A 12,828-nucleotide genomic window follows, 5' to 3' on the forward strand; every position below is an offset into this window, starting at 1 on the left:
TTTTTCTCTCTTCATTACTTTTTGCCATTCCTTCACAGAGAGTGCTCTCATGTGATGCTGTTCACATCCTGAGCTGTCAAGACTACAACTCAAAGTTCAAGACATAGAGTTTCTGTTTCATCTGATTTATTACTACATTCAAGTCATCCTGTGATTACCAGGGAATTGTGAACTGGGTGCCGTTTTGCACCTGCGTTATCTGTATCACCATCATTTATAAAAAAAAGATGTCTTAAATTGAAACTTATCCCGTTTACATTGTAGTGCAACAAATAACATAATATTAGAACATTGGAATGTTGGGAGCTCCATTGAAGACAATGGAGTGCTCCATGCTTCTACGGGCCGGTAAATGTTTTACAAAGGCCTCTCGGAGCTCGAGGGTATTTAAATTCCCTGGAGCTTCGAAAGGCCTTTGTTTTATTTGTTAGAACATTCTGCCTTCTAGTGGCTGAATGTTCTAATAGCCTTATAGCCCTTCGTAGCAGGGCTATACCGGCTATTAAAGTGCTGGTTTCTTGTTAATATCCCTCGCCTTCAGCTCGAGCCTTTAATAGCCGGTATAGCCCGCTACGGCGGGCTACAAGGCTATATTATGTACAATCGAGAGCTAGTATAACCATTAGGAATGTGATTTGTAATTAATTGAATATTCATATGTTAAAATTATAGTTTAAAAAATATATAAAACATGTTTAACTCAGAATTGTTCTTGCATAAGGATTTGCACTCTTTGTCAACCTTTTAGTTAGATATCTCTATTGCATGAAGAACAGACAAGGAAGAGAACACTTACTTTCTTCCGCAGCTTTCTGTAAATCTATTGCTTGGTCGTACAGTATTTCACTTCTTTCTTTCCGAAAAATGATTTGGGTATCAATTCCGACCACAGCCTAAGAAAAAAAGGCATGATTTTCAGTTTTTTTTACCTCAGTTCATATCAACAAAAGTGCAACAATGTAAGAGGCGAGAAGGTGTGTGGTAAATCATATTGAGGACACAATATGTACCTCAGACAGTATTTCTGACAACAATATTCTAACATGCAACCATGTAAAGAATGAGACTGTTACGTTCGTGAACAAATCATGGTTATTCATGGTCAATGCAGAATAAATCATGCATTATCTTAGTTTAACCTCATTTTTTTGATGGCTGTGCAGCTAATTATAGCTATTTTGTACTCATCAGTGACATTAACACCTTAACGGCGGCCGCGATTTTGCGGAAGTGCGGCACTTCCGCAAAACGGGCGGGGCCACGTCGGCCATTGGCCGGCGGCAGCACTGGGGAGGTAGTGCTGCCGTCAGCCAATGGCCTACGACAGCACGGAACGGGTTAAAAAACCATGAACAATGAACTGTCAGAACCTTTACACATCATTTTTGGAAGGATAATTGGTTACCACATTGCTCTGGGCACTCCAAACACCATGGACCTTTTCATTCGTTTTTCTTTTACAAATGGTTTTTATTGGGGGGTTTTAGTCGACCTGGCTGACTTAATAGAAGCAAAGGTCACAAGGGCTTAGCTGCAGACATTTGTTAAATGAAAGGCCAAGATTGAAACGCATAATGCTTAGGCCGATCTGGAACACTCGGGTCCAATACTCCTCATGCTGTGGTCAGCACTCTCAGACATCATCTCCAGCGCATAACCAGATTCTGTGACAATTCAGACCTTGAGTTCCTTAACTTGCCCACTTTTTTCTTCAATAAACACGCTCTATGCACTACATACCGTTTCACTTCAAGACAGACAACCACAGAAAATCAAAATACTCCTAAATTAGGATCACTTCACTAAATAGCTCAGCCACTCAGGAAATTTGAAAAAATGTAGGAATTGTTTTTATGTCTGGAATTCTTCAAATATTCAGGTGCCCTACTTTACTCTCTCTCTCTCTCTCTCTTGATTGCCTCGTCACGTATATATGTCTACCGTTCTCTTATCTTTGTCACTACAAATACATTCAGTGCCTTTTCCCTATTCTCCCATCACCTTAGCTTTACATCTCAGCCCTGAAACGCAACAAATGTACCAATATCTGTCAGAAAATATCGCACATACACTTAGATTTATACAAGACATATTTACTTTATGAAACACATTTTGGTGATTTCGAAGTACACCTAGAATACTAATTCTGAAAAGCAATATAGGAGGCCTCCATCCAGGCATGCTATAAAGATTTGTGGGGTCAGGAGCTAAAAATGTCGCCGGCTCATCTTTAGTTTCCGATCCAATGAGCAGCTCGTAATTAAGGGCACATGCAAGAGCAATACTTCTGGCTTCCCTCCTGAGTGACTGCTTCTTTTATCACCCACTAAAACTCATTGTGTGATCTTGGGCAAACCACATCATCTCCCTGTGCTTCCGTTCAGATATCTTCAAAAGGTATGAACGTTTATTGGAAAAACACCAGTAAGAAACAGTATATAAAATTAAAAATTTAAATGCACATTTAATGTGCTTGAAATCAACTGAATAACAGAGTTTTATACAATCTAATTAAACAATTCCACATGGATTATGTAACAACAGACAAACTAATGTTGCATGGGTCAGACCATCTTGAAAGAGATAGATGTGGATTTAATGCAAAGTTTAAAGCAGAAAAATCCCTTTGCTGAGTAGCACTGTGAGTCGCTCTGACAGGGAACAACAAAAAATGCAGTCAAATAAATCATTCTGCTGACTACCTGTGGTTGCTAACACTGATTTATATGTCCAAAGCACCAATAAAAGGCAGTCCTAAACACCTTATTCATAAACATTTCCTTTTAATGTATGGTGTAATTGATTCACACTACATCACCATTTCAGGAATATCCGAAACCCTAACCAATACTTCTTCAGACTTGGACTCAAATAGTTAGAACTGTCCAGGATGACCATATGTCCATCCTTACCGTGAATATGGAGTTCTGGCAGCTGCTATTACTCAACAGCATTATCCATTGCTAATTCTTTTGCCAGCACCGTTTCAAATTTTGGGCTTCGATGAGTTTATTTCGTGTAGTTTGGTCTTGCGTTTAATTTTTTACAAGGTTTGCCTATCTGTAGTATCCTCAGGTTGTAAATATGTTCATTTACTCCTCTGCATGTAGCTGCTCAGCCAGTGTGTGTGTTCAGGTTAGAATGTTAGTGTGAGTGGAATGTTTGGATGCATGAGTGTGGTCAGTTGAGGCTGCTCCTCGTGGGTCTGCTTGTTCCAGACTAATACTTCCTGTTATCCTATTTATGGCTGATTAAACCTTCTACATAACTCAACCACATCTGCCTCGGCTGCATCATTATATGTATGTATGCACCAAGATACTACACTATCCCTCTGATCTTGTTTATGTCTCCTCACTCCGAGAGATCAGAAAACACTGCTGAGCTTAGAACCGTATCTTAAAGAGAAAGATGAGCCATGACCTACAGGAAGAACTCCTGAAAGGTAACACCTCGCTGATGCTGTCGATTGAGGTACTATTGGCATGGTGTGGTATGATGAGGTATTGTGTAGTATGTTATGTTATGATGTGGTATTCTTTGGTATGGTACGTATAGTATGGTATGGTATTCTTTGGTATGGTACGGTATATCATGGTATGGTATTGTGCGGTATGGTACGGTATAGTATAGTATGGTACTGTGTGGTATGGTATGGCATGGTGTTGTATGGTATGGAATGATGTGGTATGGTATGGTATGCTAAGGTATAGATTTGAATGGTATGCTATGGTATGGTATATAATGGAATGGAATGGTTTCATATGGTATGGTATGGTATGGTTTGGCATGGAATGGTATGGTGTGATATGATTATAGAGTGCTTACTACAACTAAAGAGATGCTGAAGATATTTGCGGATCAGTAGCACGCTACTCCATTGGAGTGCAGAGTGAGTGATTAGTCAAGGCAACGAGTTGTAGTTAGTCATGTTGCTTCCATTTGATGCTCTCTATCAATCAAATATTAATTGAACAAATATGATTACAAATTAAATATTCTTCCTGTGCTTCTTAGTGCAAGGTTCCATGTGTGACATTAGGCTTTAGTTACTTGAGGTAATAATGAGTAGGATGTGGCTTTTCAGAACTGAAGAAATTATGGCAGTGTTCAACAAGAATTAGGTAACGGATAACACCCTTTAAGGACTGGGGAGGGAGGGCCCAAAAATGTAACAAAAAATTAAAGAATCCTTCGCTAAACTACTCATACAAGAATTGTTTCTTGTCCAAGTCCACTTGGATTTCTTTTAATAGTAATGAGGTATTATTTCTTTGCTGTTCAGAATATTCGCTCAAATAGGTATCTCTCTCTGTTTTCTGCTCTTCACAGTTGGTGCTACACTCTGGACCAAAAAAGGTTTATGGAGTCCAGCCCCAGGTCGCCATTAGCCTTGATGCCAAGATTGATTCTGTGCCAGTGGCGTAGCCAGTGTAAAATGGGCCCTAGTGCAAGGAAGGAAATGCTCCCCTGGCCGCTGTTTGAACTGTGAAATACTAATACAGCAATAATTAGGGTTTGGTGGGCCTCTGAAGCCTGTGGGCCCCTGTGCCACTGCACCTGTTGCACCAATGGAAGCTATGACCCTTCTCCGTGCCAGAGTATATATCTCATGACTAAGGCTCTCCCTGGCCTCCAGAGAACCCACGAATGCAGTTTCTGTGGTCTCCCAAGACTTTCATGTATGGGGTGAGGCCTCTGCAATCTCTTCCTTTTTTGAGCATCCTTGCCATGAATGTTGATTCAACAGAATAACAGGTGCAGCATAGTGACATCACGCATCCTTTCATCTCAAAGGACATCACAAGGTTGGCCTCTTGCTCCACCTTTTGCCTGCAGTAGCTTACCATTTGCTGTCTGAGTACCTGGCATATGGAGACGGAGTAGAAATAATAGTCAAGACACAGGGCTTCCTGTTTACTTTCAGCATCTTCCTCGGCCTTCATGGCTGCTGATACCAAAATGTATATGCTCGTTTATTTTTTTTATAATCAACAAAAATATGATGCTAGTCTGCATTGTATGTGTGAGCGAAATAAAAATAAAAATGCGCTAATAACGGGAAATTATTGAAAAGCATAGCAGGAGGATGCTATGGGTCAAATAACATTTGTCACCCCCAGTGGGATGGGTATGCTCAGACGTGAGTCCCATGCTCTCCACACCACTGGAGTCAAGCTATCAAGGCTGATAGCCAGAAATCGGTCCTAGGATGCTTGATTCCGGTCCAAAAAAGACATGGCTTGGCAGTTCGGGCTGGACTGTTCCCATGAGGCACAGGGTCAAGGCTGATTTGCATATGGTCATGTCTGAACTGGGGTGGTGTGGAGTGCAAAAAAACGATGGATTTAGGCCCAGATCTCTGTACTGGGGTGAATGTATGACATTGTTCTGCATTCTGTCCATCAACTGTTGTTTTTGCATTTGTCACCCCGAGTGGGATGGGTTTTTCTCAGACGTAAGTCCCATGCTCTCCACACCACTGGAGTCAAGCTATCCTGGCTGATGATGGCTGATAGCCAGAAACCGGTCCTAGGATGCTTGATTCCGGTCCAGGAAAGACATGGCTTGGCAGTTTGGGCTGGACTGTTCCCATGAGGCACAGGGTCAAGGCTGATTTGCATATGGCCATGTCTGAACTGGGGCGGTGTGGAGTGCAAAAAACGATGGATTTAGGCCCAGGTCTCTGTACTGGGGTGAATGTATGACATTGTTCTGCATTCTGTCCATCAACTGTTGTTTTTACATGGGTCAAATAACGCGATGAAGTGCGTAACTAGTTTTTAACATGGTGTAGCAACGGTACACGAATGTTGTATGGAAGTTTCTCGAGCAGCACAACAAATGCATATTTTTTGCAAACATCAATACTATACGGGTTGATTTTTCAATACGAAAAGATGTAGCTCAGCTGATATGTGATCAATACTTGTCGGGAAGTGTTATAGCATGAAATTAGTTATGAATGTATCGAGTAAGGTCGTTACTGGACCCCTTTGCCCCTTACTCGTGAGCCATCCTTGCTTCTTTCAAAATAAATTGTGAATTAATTCGCAAAGCTTTTTTATCAGTACTACTCTGTCTGATAGTATATGTTTAATAACGCAGTTTTATTAGTTTTGCAGTTATATAACAAACCAGCACAAATAGCATACACACAATAAATAGGAGGACACATGGAGTTAATGTAGCATATGAACCGAAAAGATTCCCACATCAGTCCTTTATCCCACCAACCCATAGCAGTTCCACCATTTGCCCCACCTTTGTATGTGTTTTTGTGACAGGCTCTCGCCTCATAGATGGATCCCTCTAGTTTTGCGCACCAGTCCATGGCTGCCCGCCATTCCGTCGTTTGTGGGCCGAAGAAAACAAAATCAATTTTTTTTTATTGTACGGGGTCCAGTTGCCAAGGTAGAAAGTTTCTCTTATTTGGGGTTGCCTTTAGATCCACAAGTTAAATGGGAGTCCATGATGGTGTTGCAGGTGCAATAAACTAACAGAGAGATCAAAACGATGTGCCGCTTTGCAGCCAAGCTAAGACATAGGCCAGTGAGGGAAATGATCACTTTATATAAATTTAAGTGTCTCTCAATAGCTACCAATGAGGCAGGAGTTTGGGGGTTGTGTGATAACTCTAGACTACAAAGAGTAGAGAACAGCTTTCTCCAAGGACTCTTGATGGTACTGCAGTGTGCACTGACCTTCTTTTGCCACTCAGAAGTGGGGTTGAATTTTGGGTCTGGATGTACTGTTATTATAGTTAAAGATTTGGCAAAATCCGGAGCTAGGATTCTCTAAATACATTCTTCATTATTGCCTGGCTTCGAATAATGCTGAGCCTATACCTTAAGCACTCTTTTAATAGGCTGGGAGCCTCAGCGCTTTTTAAGAACCTCAGAGCTTTTTAATAACCCGACCAAATTGCCCGTTTTTCTAGAGAACTGATAAAATTAGCATTTTATGAGCAGGCACAGCGTATGCGTAGGCAACAAGCTACTCAGCTTTCCTCTCTGGCAAATTATCTTGTTTTAACATCTGGTCATGAGTTGGAATACTACCTCTCATATATAAAACATGTCCAATATAGGTTTTATTTAACTAAGTTCCGTTTGGGGTAATTACATTTTCTTTTAGCTTTCCCACAACAAGGAGCATTGTTTGAGAATCTCCCTTTCTGCCCATGTAATAATTTGTCAAGGCAAAGCAAATTGCACTTCCATTCTTTTTTTAGCACTTTATAAATCAGTGCATACACGTTTTCTACATCCTCTTCTGTGCTTACGCAGTTTAAATTCTTTTCAGGAAGGCTTTCGATTTTTACAGCACCAGGAATCGCCAGAAATGTGCCATGCTATGATCAGCTTCATCGGAGGGCCACTCATCATCAAGAAAATATATTGTTTTTTGGGGTGAGTTTTGGTCTTGGCTTTAGGATTTTCTATTGTCATTTATATTTTTAACCCATGTTTTATATGATGAGGTATTAAATGTTTTTACTTGTTTGCCTTATGTGTGTAATATGCTTGTAAAGTGTCCTTTTATGGGTTTTCTAAGTCAAATAAAGTTTTATGACTGACTGACTGAGATGTTTTGTGAAACAATGTATTATATCTTTTAAAAGCTGTTTCAACCTTTTGAGTTAGTAGTGCAACCAAAGGTCACTGAGTACTAACACATTTAATAATACAAATTGATAGGTGGCAATACATGGACGTCAATTCACCAAATGCCAAGGGTTGCGGAAGTGACATCACACACTGTTTGACCTTTACTTTCACTCACACACATATGCTTAAACCTAGACACATATTCACACACTCATTCTCACATAAGCTCACTCTGACCCACAAGCATGCACACAACATTCATTTAAACAGTAGCGGCCCGTGGTGGGAGTGGTGCCAGGCGCTGACGTGGGGCGAGGGAGGGGCAGGGTGGGGTTACACTGAGGAATACGAATTTCATTACACGCACTGCATTGCCAAATGCGATGCAGCACGCGCAACAAAATTTGTTTTATTTATTTGGTTTGATACTTACCTCTGTGCGGCTGTATTCCGCAGTTTACTACCCCCCACCCTGCCCCGCCCGCACCCCACATCAGCGCCCGGCAGCACTCCCACCACGGGCCGCTACTGCAATTAAATGCATTCTTTACTTACCTCAGCTGCCATATAAGGATATATTGCAAATGATTGTGCTCCATTTGTTTGTTACACTAATAGTGAATAATATTGTTCACATTGTGTCATAAAAAAATGACAGTAAACCAGGAAAGTGTAGCCCCCAACTGACATCCATTAGGACGAGCTGCCCCTTTGTTCCAAGCACTGATTTACTACTTATGGGGCTAGGGGTTGGAAAGGCAGTGCCAGGGCTCGCAAGGGGCAAGTAAGGAGTCGCAGCTGTGACCCGTGGCTACCCCTAAATTATGACCATGTGCTAATATGTGTCTAGAATATGATAGCAACTATCAATACTACAATGGCTAACACCAGAGTTTGCACACTTCTCTGGAAAACGTCAAGAAGCAATTCACAGAGCACACCTTAATGTCAGACTCCAGGACTTCAAAAGTGGTGGGTGTCCAAAAGTGTTCAAAATGTTGCGGGCAGTTCCTTTTTACTCAGTAGAAACTGGATGTGTTTTCTTCTTCAGCCTCATAATGAACCCCAAAACCATGATTGATTGATAGACTTGAGATGCCATATTAAACATGATGCTGTTTGTATGGGTGTTTTTAGATTGACACAGCTCTATGATTTTGCTGGTTGAGATTTTGTTTTTCATTGAAAACGACAAAATGAATGTAACTTTTTAAATTAATTATCCATATGGTACAGAATAGGGAAAGTAAAAAAAAATTAAACTTGAAAAAAACGGTGACTATATTTTCATGTTAAATATTGATGTAAATATTTAATTATTTTTACATCTAGTACATTGAGGTAACATTATTTTTCTGCAATGTACATTAAAAAATCCCATCTGACTGGAAAAATGTATATAAATGACAAAAAATACAAAGAATTAATTAAAACGAATTTAACTGTTTTAATAAAAAAAGAATGTTATTAATTTTAAATAAAAAAGATTATCAATACATGATACTTTTCTTAACATTAAGTAATAAGTATTTAAATATTTACCTATTTTAAATACTTTAAGTTAGTGTACGTTTTTTTTTAAGTCCCTACCTCCATTATTTTATATGAGAGGGTGTGTAAGTACTAGTGGTTAACCATGTGTGGTGCTGGACTTCTGCTCCTTTTTGGCAGTAGTAGCATGCACTCGTAAATTTGGCCCCACCTCCTGTTTCAGTGAAAAAACTCCAGAGTAATTTTTCAATGTTACAAGGCTGGTTCTCCCACAGAAAAGCATGGGATGACATTATAATTCCTTATAATGCATAATTTCAGTTTCGGACTAGCTAAAAAATGTAATTTAATTTTTTTCAAAAAGTGTTCCATGGTATTCATGCAATACCATTGCACAAGCAGCACTCCAAGGTACAGCATGACTGTTCAAGCTTCACTTTTTAACATTTGTACGGTTCTGCAGTACCTCCCGGTGCTTCCAGGGAACCACAAAGGGCTACTCTAAATCCTACAATAATACCATGGGTCCTCACGGGAGGCCTTGCTGAGTCTAGTGGGTGTCCTGTGAGACCCACAGCACAAATATAAAGCCCCTACCCTGCGCCTTGTATATTAATTGTTTTAAAACTCAAGCCACTCAATTTCCTGAGTCTTTTGAATGGCAGCAGCAACAATTCGGTTGATGTTGTGGCCAGCCAATCAGATTGCTGGGTCCTGCAAGACTGAGTAAGAAGTCCCTTTCACCCAACCGAGTGGTTAATTTTTTTAATTTCGTGTTCTGCAGGAGTACAGCAGTGCCAACCATATAGATATCACTACATTGTGATCTTCAATTTCTCAAAAAAGTCTGAACAGATTAACACCAAACCACAAACAGCATGCTATCTGAGTAGACATCTAAATTTGGTATAATTCTGTTAGGCCATTTTTTTCTATATCGCTTCCCAAAATTGCTATGGGAAATTGCATTGGAAAAATGTTTTGGGGATCCCACTCCGTTTTAACAGCCTCCACTTGACAGATCACCTGACACATTCCAGAAAGGAGCTGATAAACATTTTTGCTTGACAGTTTTGTAAAGATTAATCAAAATGGCACCAAAGATATTAGCAAATCAAAAAATGCAATTTCTACTCTGACCTAACTCTAATGACTTTGAGCCTGGTTCACAAATGTAAACTTACACTTTTGTGTAAGTTTACTATTGTTTGCTATTGAGAAAGGTATTTTAGAAGGAGTGTCTTTACAACTGTGGAATCTGAACACATAAAAAAAGGCCAGTCCTATCTTTTTATGTGCAGAGAATCCGCAGTCAGAAAGATACAATTTTTGAAATACCTTTGGGATTAGCAATCATAAAGTTCACAAAGGTGTAAATTTATCTTTGTGAATCAGACCCACCGTGCTAGCCTGAGAAAGGGAGCATGTTGGAAGCGTATGTCTTGACTGCCACGAGATACGTAGTGAGTTATAGAGTTTTCATACTCCATAATTAAAAGGGGGGCTTAATATTGTGGCATAGAATAGTAAGAGCACGGATGATCATCTGATGCACACAGAGAGCTGTAATCTGCAAAAATGTACCTTTGACCTGTCATTTCTGATGTCTAGGTAATTCTATCTAATTCTGTAGACTGCATCATCAGAAGAATAAGGACATATTAGGTGCACTCTACAGATTGTTAATCAAAATAGTTTGTTGCATAACCCTCACATCCTATGAATAGTGGCTCAAGAATCCAAGCATGTGTGCACTAGAAGTAAGAAGCAATCGGTGAGGTATGATATTGAATTTCCACAAAAGTATAAACATAGTGTATGTCATCAATGGTTAGTCTAAGACTACTTCAAGAGCAAAAATTCATGGATGCCTCTGTCTAACAATCCGTGTAGATGAGAACTGGAACCCACCTTCTCTCAGAGGAAGGGACATTCCTTACTGAAAAATCAAGCATAACCTTGATAAGTGTATGAGTACAATAGTATAACAATGGTTCCGAAATACAGTAGAAGACTGGGCATGAAAGGGTCATAGCTCAATGCTTTCTTTTAACTTGCATAAAGTGTGGAGTGAGTTATTCTGCTTCGGTATGCTTTGCTTTGACCAAGTTTATGATTTTCCGATCAAAGAAATCATATAAGTAAACAAACAGTTGGGAAGCAGAAGGTTCATAATGTGGAAGTTGGCCTAACGCTGTCAGGGACAGGCTGATAGCGTAGGGAATTGTATCTGAGAGCATCAAGGAATTTTGGCAGGTTACAATAGAATTATAGGTTGCATTATGTGGCGGTGGTGTAGTGTATGGCTTATTGGGATTGACTGAGGGCCCCTTCTGTTGGGTGAAAGTAGTTCTTGAGAGACAGGTAAAAGGTGAATATGGAAGTGTAAGTATTCATGTCTTAGGATAAAGTGGTCCAGTCAAGTGATAAGTGAAGAGCAAATGAACAAATCTAGGAATGGGTCAATGGGGGTTAGAAGTGGTAAGGCATGAAAGGGTCTGGGGCAAATGCGGCATCTAAGTAAGAAGAGGAATGTGGTATGAATATGCTAAGGAGGGTGAGGAGATGTTGGATAGATTTTTAAAGTAAGGGGGTTAGAATTAGAAGAGATCATGTGATCTCGAAATGCATTGGGATTGACATCAGTAAAATATACATTATGTTGTGAAAACCACATTTTGTGATTATTTTGTTATGAATTTATCTTTATTAGGAAACAAATATATGTACAGAAATATGTTTGTGTAAATAAATCATGAAAATACCATGAACAACTAACAAATTGTTGATAAGGAATTATTATTTGAGTAAAGATTGTACATTTAAGGATTAAATGTTGTAGCGAACCTAAATGGTAAGCATTGCAGTGCAGGAAGGGCCGGTGACTACTTAGCACCTACTTCTCATTCTTTTCATACAGGAGATTAGCTCCCACCTCCCAACCCTGCACGCCCCATCTGAAACTACTTACACTTTTTGAAGCAAGTGATTACAATTAAAATTGAGTGTGCAGTACAAACCACAACTGTTTGTTTATTGATTCTGCTAACAGTACTGCAGCACCACAAAAATGCAGTTTGATTCTATATCGAATATCACAGACAATAAGGCGGACACCAAAACTTATACATCAGCCCAAGCCTCTGATATCTACGCTTTGATATCAGACATACAAACTTTCAGCAAGCAAAGTGGGTCGATACCTCAACAATTGCGACAATTGGAATTCCTATCAAAAAGAGTGTTGAATCAGAAACTTCATGCTTCTACTCTAATACAATACCATAAAGTCCAAAGAATACCAAGAGGATTACGGCTACCAATTAAACCAATGCTCTTCAAATTTCAATACAATAAACACTTCATGGACAAATGGCACGCAATTCTCAATAGATGTTCGTTAGACTTAATTCTACTATTGGTAGAGGAACTTGCAAAAATCATCAAAGATCTCGAAGAAGAACTTGAGTTACTTACCAATGAACTATCCCGACAAATACAATCAGAAGAATGGAGCACTATTTTGAAAGAGTTGAATGATAAACTAGACAAATATGGCAAAGAAACACAGGATCGGAAGCTGCGTAAATTCAAACGTGATACCATCGATTACAAGTTAAATGAGGTTTACACCTGGGTAGAGGTGTATGCACAACGGAGACCTCCCCCAAGAGCAGCAACATCATCACAAGAGAGTGTGGTATCTGACCAAGATTTGACCCTATCA

General features: G+C 39.7%; 1 protein-coding gene across 1 annotated transcript in view; it reads right to left on the bottom strand.

The window, feature by feature from the left end:
- LAMA4 (laminin subunit alpha 4) overlaps positions 1-12,828 on the bottom strand; it is a 467,067-nt gene that overhangs the window by 163,978 nt on the left and 290,261 nt on the right. Inside the window, exon 17 of the mRNA XM_078648567.1 lies at positions 797-893. Within this exon, the coding sequence (XP_078504693.1) occupies positions 797-893 (97 nt within the window). The remainder of the gene's footprint in view (positions 1-796; positions 894-12,828) is intronic.

This window comes from Lissotriton helveticus, chromosome 6 (assembly GCF_964261635.1).
Source record: "Lissotriton helveticus chromosome 6, aLisHel1.1, whole genome shotgun sequence".
NCBI classification, from domain to species: domain Eukaryota; kingdom Metazoa; phylum Chordata; class Amphibia; order Caudata; family Salamandridae; genus Lissotriton; species Lissotriton helveticus.